The sequence below is a fragment of the Prunus persica genome, chromosome G1 (assembly GCF_000346465.2).
Source record: "Prunus persica cultivar Lovell chromosome G1, Prunus_persica_NCBIv2, whole genome shotgun sequence".
Classification (NCBI taxonomy): Eukaryota; Viridiplantae; Streptophyta; class Magnoliopsida; order Rosales; family Rosaceae; genus Prunus; species Prunus persica.
Window position 1 is genome coordinate 16,664,514 of NC_034009.1, and position 11,186 is coordinate 16,675,699.

Here is an 11,186-nt window from a genome sequence, read left to right on the forward strand (position 1 = left end):
ATAGACAATATATATAAAACTTCCCCAAATCCATACAAACATACTCTCTATACTCCATTATGTCATAACCCACAATATATTGCCAAAGTGCTATACAATCATCAAATTCAACATTTGAATATAATATATTCAATATACCATTTAAAACATTATGCATAAATCTTTCATCAATAAAACCATGCGTATGATTGAAAACAAAGTCCACTCACAAGTATTCCTACATTGCCTGACCACGAGAGAGTCCTGCCTGCTGAGTACGTGTAGTCGGAGCACCTATTTCGAGATACGAACCCTTAATTAATATAAAATTACTTCGAAGTGGAAATCACAAATTAAATACTTAAATCCCCAAGTTCCCAGTATGTGTACGTTGAATGAGGTATCCTAAGGTCCGGTTACAGGTTTAGGAATCGCTCATGATTGTACGGTTATCGCTAACCCACAAACTTTGAATTATTGAATCGGAACATCCGGGGCTTTGGTTCACGATCCGTGAAGTCCAACACGATCCTAGGAATACCTAGAACAACATATTTTAATTGGAAAACGATCCAATGGTCAGAACCTATCGAACCTGGATAAGGCACAATATGTGAATATCCGTTCGATAGTCAAACGACGTCCGAATTGAGATCCGCCAAATCCTACACACTCTTGACAACTTGAGGATCTCATCGGGACAAAGTGCAACTTCACCACCCTCGCCCTTCCTTGTAGTCTATTATTTGAATGTGGTTTGTTATAGTATTGGAGTTGATCTGTGGAATTTAATATATTGATTTTCAGCATGAAAAATACGTTCTACATGAGAAAAGTAGGGATCAAAATCATAGAAGGATCAACCCCTAACATATACTCATAAGTAATTTGTGTGTATTTGGATTTATTATTAATTTGCGGAAACGAGAAGAGCAAACTTTCCCACATTCGAATGCCATGAACATCTGAAAGCTTAATTCTGAGCATGAGAAAGAACTAATAACGAAGAAATCTGACCTATTGATTGCCACAAAACAAGTCCATACAGAAATCTAGTTTTTCCTGCCCCATAACATGTGGTAGAGTTTTGACCTGCCCCATAAAATCTAGTTTTTCGCCAACTATTTATTTTTCTTCTTCTTAGTCATGCCATTTTTTTCACTCAAGCCGCTTGCTTCATTTTTTGTTTTGCTTACTCACCATTGATATATAAAAGAAAAAAGAAGAAGCAATAACAAAAAGAACAAGAAGACCAAGAAGACCAAGAAGAAATGGTACGCTCGACTTCTTGTTGTACTTGTTGCCAACTTTGCTAATCCCAACACGCTCGCCTTTGTTTGCATAAAATGTATTGCCACAAACACTGGCGGATCCATAATTTTTTTAACAGAGGTGCAATATTGACTAAGTATGAAAAATAGTTTTTCGGAATAATCATTTTCTCAATATAATTTTTGGCGGCTTTTATTCCTTACACATCAAATAAGAAAACTTGATTTTATGGGATTTTAGTATGAAGTATATATTGACTTAATGAGCCATCATTTTTAACATAAATCGTATTTTGCACTAAAACCGATTTTTCATATTTTGATTTGGTGGGAATTTGATTTTCTAGTATTTTGCACCCCACCTCCACCTTCTTCGTTGTAAGCATCGTGAATCCCAACATCTGTGCTTTCAATTGCGTAGAAATCATTCTCATTAATGTTGAAGGTCTCGTTGGTTTCATCAGTATTTTCTGCCTCACTATTTTCGTTTTGCTGGAGCTCTTGTTCAGTTATTTCTCCATGGGGATCTTGTTCAGAAAGCGTTCTAAGGCGACCAGGAAAGCTGTTTCTTACCCTCTTTTGGGGGCTTTGGTTCAGTTGTTCAGCCTTAGATCGAGATCGAGACCCATCTTACATATATGCAAAGATCAAAACAGAGAGATATTCAAATAAGTGGAGGCAAATACTCCAAAATCATATGGAAGACAATCTTTCAATAAATGGAAGCTACTATTGTAAACTAATTACATAAATTCCTTAAACCCTATACACACATAGAATCACATCAAGGAAAAGATCTTGAATCAAATAAAAATATTAATCATAATATATAGTACTTACCTGCCATTGATGGATGCTCAAAAGAAAAGTCTTCTATTCTCTGTACAGTTCTTATGTTCAATTAGCAATAGGGACTAAATATTTTGAACGTGTGGGTCCAAGAGAGCATGGACCTCCTCTTGAAAATGGATTTATTTATTAGTCTTTGTTATATGGGTTCTTTAGTTTTAACCCATAAAAAACTTAACTAATTTGGAAGTTAATTAATATAAAACCAAAGCCACCGAATTTTACCAAAAGGACATCCAACAACCCTAAAATTACTACATGTGCCATTGTGCTTAACTGTCAAATACAGTTTATTTAATTATAAACCAAAACTTAAAACTGTCAAAACGACATAACATTCCCACAAAACACAACAAAAAACGACACTACTCAAATTTAATCACTTCAAAAACTGGTTTCGCGCGACCTTTCATATCCCACTCCAAAAACGCAACCGACGAGCAGAAACGAAGACGACGTGAACGGCGACGGTGACGACGACCAACGACGACGAGCAACGACCACCGACGACGAGCAACGACCACCGACGACGACCGAAGCTAAACCGTAAGAAAATGAATCAGTACTCTCTTCGATTTTAGGTTTTACACCGACGAAGGTTTCAGTACTATTTCTTCCTTTTGGTTTCTGGTTGTTTGTCTTCGATTTTGACCAGAAATTGCAGTTTATGGTTCCATAATTCAATTTCAGAGTGCTTTTTGCTAGGGTTTATGGGAATGTTATAACTGCTCATGAAGTTAAATGTGTTTTGATATTCGTTTTTGCTACTGTTTTTGCCTTTTGGTTTCTGGTTGTTTGTCTTCGATTTTGACTAGAAACAGCAATGCAGTTTCTGGTTTCATAATTCAATTTTAGAGTGCTTTTTGCTGGTTTATGGGAATGTTATAACTGCTCATGAATTTAAATGTATTTTGATATTAGTTTTAGTACTTTGCCTTTTGGTTTCTGGTTGTTTGTCTTCGATTTTGACCAGAAACTGCATTGCAGTTTCTGGTTCCATAATTCAATTTCAGAGTGCTTTTTGCTAGGATTTATGGGAATGTTATAACTGCTCATGAATTTAAATTTGTTTTGATATTCGTTTTAGTACTTTGCCTTTTGGTTTCTGGTTGTTTGTCTTCGATTTTGACCAGAAACTGCAGTTTCTGGTTCCATAATTCAATTTCAGAGTGCTTTTTGCTGGTTTATGGGAATGTTATAACTGCTCATGAATTTAAATGTGTTTTGATATTAGTTTTAGTACTTTGCCTTTTGGTTTCTGGTTGTTTGTCTTCGATTTTGACCAGAAACTGCATTGCAATTTCTGGTTCCATAATTCAATTTCAGAGTGCTTTTTGCTAGGATTTATGGGAATGTTATAACTGCTCATGAAGTTAAATGTGTTTTGATATTCGTTTTTGCTACTGTTTTTGCCTTTTGGTTTCTGGTTGTTTGTAGCAGATTTTGACCAGAAACTGCACCATAATTCAATGTCAGAGTGCTTTTTGCTAGGATTTATGGGAATGTTATAACCGCTCATGAAGTTAAATGTGTTTTGATATTAGTTTCAGTACTGTTTTGGCCTTTTGGTTTCTTTTCACATCAAATTTTGAGCAGCAGTTTCTGGTTGTTTGTTGCAGATTTTGACCACAAACTGCCGTGCATATCACGAAATGGAACAAGAAATGTCACCACAAAAGAATGAAGCTGAAAACCAACCAAAGCGCAGAATCAAAATGATGGCTCAAAAGATCAAAACAAAGCCAAAGCCAAACTATGATCGGAAAGCAAAGAACCCGGACTATGTCCAATTTCGGTGCAATGCCTATGCTTTCAACAGCATCATTAGAGACATAAAGGACAAGCTCAATGAAAGGCAGAAGAAGCTTCTCAAGAAAACCCCTTTCTGGAACTTGATCGAGCTGTTTTACCGCCAGAGAATTGACATGAATAACATGAATAAGTCGGACCTTGACTTAGTACAGCTGCTCAAGAAATTTGATCCGGATACAAAGTCCTTCAAATTTGGAACCAAATCATTCCAAATCACAGGCAATGCAGTGACTCAGATTCTAGGACTGCCAAATGAAGGCAAATCTGTCAAACTTGTCAATGATAGGTACACTGCTACCTTCAGAACAAGGCACTTTGGAGAAAAGGGAAAACCAGGTAGAAGCAGAATTACAGAAGACAATTGCCTTGGCAAACCAACCGAAGAAAGAAAAGGCAAAGACAGAGCAAAAGAAAAAAACAAACAAAGGAAAAGAAAATAAAGAAGCTGAAGAAGAAGAAGAAGAAGAAGAAGTTGATTACGACAAGGAGGTGGTCAACCTAATATTGATTCTGTTGTGCATGACATTCCTTTTTGCCAACTCTTCATCTACTTTGCATTGGAAATTATTTGAGCACTGTTTGAATCTAGACACACTTTCAAGCTATTCGTGGGCAAGAGCTGTTTCAGCCTACATGAATGAATCCTTGACCGCAAAAGCAAAAGCAAAAGCAAAAGCAAAGAAGGGAGGAGAAGCCCCTATAGGAGCTGTTTCGGGTTGCACTATCCTAATATTGGTAAGTAAACAGTGGCTTATGCAATGCATTTTGAGTTTTAGGCAATGCAGTTTCCATTTAGTGCAATGCAGTTTCTGTTTTATCCTATGCAGTTTCCAACCTAATTTCTGATATATCTTGTTTTTGAACTGTGCAGTTTCTACTGTGTGAGAGGACAAACATCATACAACCAATCCTTGGCAAGGAGAAAGAAACTCCTGCCATTCTTAAATGGAGTCTTGTGGAACTCCACACAAGGTTCAACCAAATAAAGGACTTGAATGACATCGAGGTATGCAATTTATCTCATGTTCTGTTTTAATGTATCTTGAATGTGAATCCATGCTAAATCATTCTCATTGTACAGGGTATTTTCAAAACTCCTAAAAAGCGAAAAACTACCAGGGAAGAGGAAGACACTGTTAAGAAGGTAATTGAAATCTGTATACAGTGCATTGCAGTTTGTGTTTTCTACATTGCAGTTTGCATTTTATCCAATGCAGTTTCTGAATCATTCAATCTCATTGTACAGGGTATTTTGAAAACATATAAAAAGAGAAAAACTACCGGAGAAGAGGGAGACCCTCTTGACAAGGTATAAGAATCTCTAAACAGTGAATTATGCATTTCGGTTTTCGTTTCCTCCAATGCAATGCAGTTTCTAATTAGTTTATGTTCAATATGCAGGAAAAAGAAAACGAAGATGATGAGGGACAACAAGGAGAAGCAGAGGAAGCAGAAAACCAAGGAAAACCTGATGATGCTGATCAAACAACAGAATTAAAAGAGGCTGGAAAGAAGAAAATGTTTGAGAATGAAGCTGGAAAAGAACCTCTTGCAATTCAAGACCTCTTGGTGAAGTCCATGACAGACCAAATCAACTACCGCCAACAACAAGATCCTAGCTTCGTTTGCCCGGAAAGATTACAACTGTGGAAGGATGAAAAAAATGAAGACAGTGAGAAGAAAATGAAGGAATTGTGGGATATATTTATCCAAGTAGAAAAGAGATCAAAGGAGCTGGAAGTGGAGTTGGCAACATACATAGAGAAATTAGATAATGAAGAATGTGTGACTGCCACCATGACAGTGGAATCTACAGTTCAGCTTAATGAAATACAAAATCTGAAAAGGAGGATTGCAGAATTGGAAGGCAAGGAAACTCGTATTGACATGGAGAAGATTGCCAAGAAAAAGGAGATTCAAGGAAAGTACAAGGCAGAAATTGAAAGCTTGTTGTCAGACCCAACAATCTTTGAAATGGAGATGGATCTGCCTACAAAACAACCAACACAACCAGTTGAAGAGAAAAAACAAGAAAAGAAAGAAGAAGAGAAGCAACAAGAAGAGAGAGAAGAAGAGAAGAAGCAAGATGCTCCAACACCTGATGTTCCTTCAAGAGTACAAAGGGTGAAGAACAAAGAAAGAAAGAGGCTTCAAGCATCTTGCTATGTGTACGAAAAAAAAATAAGAAAACAAAAAAGGAGGCAAAAAAAGATGATGAAGAACTACCAAAATTCAAGCTCTGTTTCTGCAATGCAGTTTCCATTTCCTGCAATGCAGTGTGTTATCTACTTTACAGAAACAGAAACTGCAATGCAGTTTCCATTTCCTGCAATGCAGTGTGTTATCTACTTTACAGAAACAGAAACTGCAATGCAGTTTCCATTTCCTGCAATGCAGTGTGTTATCTGCTTTACAGAAATGGAAACTGCATTGCAGTTTCTGTTTTATCGAATGAAGTTTCTAATTAGTTTCCTTTCAATCTGCAGTTAACACAAGAGGCATCTCAGCCCGATGCCACAAATCCAATTCCTGATCCCCCAAAAGGAACGAGCCTTCATGATTCAATACCTGTAGATCTGCAACAATCAAGTGATGAAGATGAAGGACAAAAAAAGCCAACAAAGAAAAAACTAGGATGGGGTCAGAGGAAGGTGTGGCAGAAAATTCCAAAGGCGGACAGGGAAATAATTGAAAAACACTACTTAAGTACTCAACTTCGGTAATATCTCTATTCCAAAATAACAATTCTTTCATCTTTTAATTACAATTAAACTAAAACTAATCTTGTGAATTTCATGTATTCGAATCCGCAGTGATATCTTTTGGGCAGGACTCAATGATGAGAAAGTGACAAACCATGATCTCAAAGATATTGTATGGGACCTGGAACTGTCACAAAACGTAAGTATTTACTAATTCTATAACACACACTGCACTGTATTTTTTATTTGTGCTACCTATATCCAAATCAATGTGAAACAGGTTATTGAGGCCTATATCCAAATAGAGGAGGATAAAATAGAGCCCATGCAGACAGAGAGTCCACAGTACATGTCCACATGGACTTGGGTAAGTATTATTTTGAAAATTCAAAATTGTTTAAACAGACAATGCACTGCAGTTTTGGAAAAATATATACTAACAAATTGCCATTCTGTGATATCAGGCTTACATACAAAGCTTCCAAGAGCCATCTTGGCAGAGGTTCCTGTATGAACACTTACTTGAAAAACTCGGGAAATGCAGTGTTCTTTTCTTCCCGATTATTTCAAAAGAAGAGTTCCACTTCACACTTCTCACATTTCACAAAAATGAACGAAAGTGGAGACACTACAATCCACTTAGATCGTTGGGACGTAGAAAAGAAGAAAGGTGCATTGACATTGCTCGAAACTTTGTAAGTGGAATGAAACTGTCTTAATTTCTCAGCACAAACACAAACAGAAACTGCATTGCAGTTTTTGTATTATACATACTGCCTAATTTCAGACCAAAACTATAATATGCAATGCACTGATTACCATTTCTTTTTCTCTTTTTTTCTTCTTCTTTAAACAGGTTAATATTGTTGAAGGGTGGCTAGAATATATAAGACCTCAAGCACGAGTGTTCATAGAAACTAAAAAAAAACCAACACTTGTGAAGCAAAAGGAAGGGCCCCCGACACTTGTACAAAAAGATTTGACTCCAACTGAAGAACTCACTCTCAAATGGATTATGCAAAATCCATTGCAGTTTCCATTTGAGGATGACATGGAATGTGCTCAACAAAGTGCATCTTCGTAAGAATTGTGTCTACTCAACTAGTCATTACAGTTTGAAATCATTCAAAAGCAAAAAAAACTAATCTCGTATTTCATTTGCAGATTGAATTGCGGCATGTTCGTCATGTTCTATATGGATAAAATAGCACAAGGACAGCCCATTCCAAAAAGCGTGGACAAGAAATTCATGAATGAATATCGAGCACAATATGTCACAAAACTCCTACACCACAAAAACTGTGTAATTAATCGTCTCTAGTGATTTGCCTTTCGTTAACTCAAGACAATATGTATCTTAATTCTTGTGGATGTTTGTAAATATTTCTAGTTATGGTATATGAGAACATATTTCCTATACATATAAACTGTAATATAATCTTGGAACAGGATGCAACAAAACCAAAAGGAAACAAACAAACTGCACTGAATTTTCTGGTCAAAAATACTGCAACAAATTAAAACTGCAGTGCAGTTTATATAAATAAATCAAAATAAAAAATCAGCTCAAAAAATGTGAAAAGAACCCAAAAGCCAAAGCCATAATCAAAGTACTAAAACTTTGTTCAAAACACATTTAAGTAGGTCAGCATTGAAATGTAGTTTCTGCTCATAATCTGCAACAAATAAACAGAAACTGCACTGCAGTTTCTGCAACAAAATCTGAAATAAACAGAAACTGCATTGCAGTTTCTGCAACAAAATCTGCTCAAAATCTGAAAACAAGCATTGAATGGCAGTCGAAAACGAATATCCACTCATTAAACAATTGTATAATTTTCATTAACTTCAAAAAAGAATTACAATATCCAATTAGACGCTGTGTAGCCAATTACAAGCAACTAAAACTGCAATACAGTTTTTGCAAAAAGTGCAACGCAGAAACTGACTATACATTCGCTAAACCATATCTAAAATAACAAAATTTTCAAATGAGAAGGAGTGTTCATATAATAGCCTTGCAAGTCTTCCTATTGTGCCCAACAACACTGCACCGACTGCATTTCAATGGCCTTTTAAATTCACCAAAAACTTTGATCCTCTTTGTTGGTGGTCTTCCGGCTGGCCTCTTTGTAATTGGCTAAAGCACAACTCCAGCTGCAGAACCATTGCTGCCCAATCCTTTCCCAATATCTGGAATAGGAAAAATAGGACTCTCATAGGCTTTTCGAAAGAAGTCGGTTTTGTAGTAACACTCCACGTAATCATAAACTGAATCTCTCTTTGCTAGGATTGCAGCCACCGCATGTGTGCAAGGAAAACCGTCAATTTGCCAAAGACGGCAAGAACAAGTCCTTTGCTCGAGATCAACCATCACAGAATAATCAGCAAATACTTCAAAAACAGTGCAATTAGAATGACGAACTGCCCAAGTCCTACCGGCCTCCGCATTTTCACAGAGTCTAGTCTCCATCTCCGGACACAAAACTGTTGTCCACTTCTCCGCTTCAATTCGTCGTTGAGAATTCAATACCATCAATTTCTGTCGAATCCCTTCTATCAAAGGTAGCACCGGCAAATCTCGAAACACACCAACCCAATTATTAAAGGACTCCGCTAAACTGTTTGCCATCTCCCCACAACGCATTCCTTTGAAAAATGCGTTGGCATAGTGATCTCTAGACAAATCAGATATAAATGTCTTCACTTTCGAACTCCCAATAATCACCAACTCCTTCATTGCTACCTTAAACTCTTCCTCTGTAACAGCATATGCGCATCTACTAAATAAATTGATAACACGGTCTTGGAGCAGTTTTCCATAACCTGACTTCGGATACTTTGATATCAAATTCTGTTTGAGGTGATAATAACAGTAAGAATGAGGCCATCCGGGAAACACAAACCCCATTGCATTTAACAAACCTTGATTGCGGTCCGAGAAAAAGGTCACCACTCTCCCCATCGGTAGCAATATAGAAGCCAAATGTTGAAGAAACCAAGTCCAATTCTCCTCTGTCTCAGAATCAACAACTCCAAAAGCTAGAGGATAAAACCCTGCAAAACAAAACCAAAAGCACAAGTATAAGCAAAAAAGGGAAACTGCAATGCAGTTTATGAAAACAAATCTGCTCAAAAAAGGGAAACTGCAATGCAGTTTCTGCTAAAATTGCAACAAATGAAAATCTGCAGTACATTATAGTAACCATACCTTGATTTCCATTCTTTCCCGAAGCACAGAGAAGCTGCCCCTTGTACTTGCTCTTCAAAAACGTAGCATCAATGAACAACAAGGGTATGCAATATTGAAATCCAGCAATGCAACCGCCAAAGACACAAAAAACCGTCGAAAGCGATTAATTCCAGCTTCACAATCAAGAGTGCAGAGAGAACCAGTGTTAGTTTCCTTTACGGCGTCCGCATACCACACTAACTCGTTGAAGGACTTCGACTCATCACCGTGAACGTCCAATTTAGCTAACTCTTTGCCAAACCATGCGTGGTAGTATGAAATGTCTATACCATAATAATCTTTGAACTCGTGTATAATCTCAACTGGCTTCAGCTCTGGTTTTGCACGAATTCTGTCCACAATGAGGGAGGACACCACACGAGACCTCATCATCTTACTCTTTGATTCCCGTATCCGACCCGCACATGTATGAACATTATTTAACGTCTGAATTACAAAACTGCCAGTAGCTTCACAACAAGAAGCATAAACACGCCAACTGCAACCCTCCAATTTCTTATTCGAACAAACAGCAACCACCCGCTTCTTGTCATTGCCGGCATATAAAAAATTAAATCCTACTTCAAGAGCGTACTTGCACAATTTCAACCGGAACTCCTCTACACCACCATCAAACTTCTGCCCCACATGATGTATGTATGTCTCCCACTCATTCGACAACAAAGGCTTAGCACTTGCTCTCTTCGACCTGCCTAAAAACTCGTTTCTGTCTTCGACAGTACTAGAACACGACGACTCGCCCTTTTCACATGCTATCAACTCCTTATTTACACAAAAATCACCACTATATTCACTGCTCCCGCATAAATCCTTCACTAAAATATCAACAGTCTTCTCATTTGATATCAACAAATATGTCCTCATCAAGTCCAAATCGCTATCCGTTTCTAGAAAACAACACGGATAACTGGGCACCGAATACCTTAATGTGAAACAACCCAACTGCAAACCCCTAAACCTCAGACACAAAGTCTTCAAAATATCAACCATGGATGACTCTGATGAAACTGAAAACATGATGGTTTCCGACTTATATGTGCACTTGGCAATGACACACACCTCCATTAGCCTTGAAAATGCAAACAAAACAACAAACAAAAACAGAAAGCAATTAAAATCACTAAATAATGTACATGAGCAGTTGTAACATTCCAATAGAAATCCAAATATTAGTATGAAATCGAATTATGAAACAAGAAACTGTACTGCAGTTTATAGTCAAAAACTGAAATAACAAAAACAACATTACACTTTATGTGATAACATACCCTTAAATTTGAATAGAAACCAAAAGAAAACCATGTTCAAAGTACTAAAACT

The 11,186-nt window shown here is 37.1% G+C and overlaps 1 protein-coding gene and 1 long non-coding RNA gene across 2 annotated transcripts; one reads left to right on the forward strand and one right to left on the reverse strand.

Moving 5' to 3' along the window:
* On the forward strand, positions 7,118-7,531 carry LOC109946777. The gene is made up of 2 exons (XR_002269843.1): positions 7,118-7,308; positions 7,470-7,531. It is a non-coding gene; the product is annotated as an uncharacterized LOC109946777 (long non-coding RNA).
* On the reverse strand, positions 9,970-10,931 carry LOC109946545. Its single transcript, XM_020554773.1, has 2 exons — positions 10,039-10,931; positions 9,970-9,979 (listed from the first exon to the last, which is right to left on the reverse strand). Exons 1-2 carry the CDS (start codon positions 10,929-10,931, stop codon positions 9,970-9,972), a joined length of 903 nt encoding a protein of 300 aa, XP_020410362.1.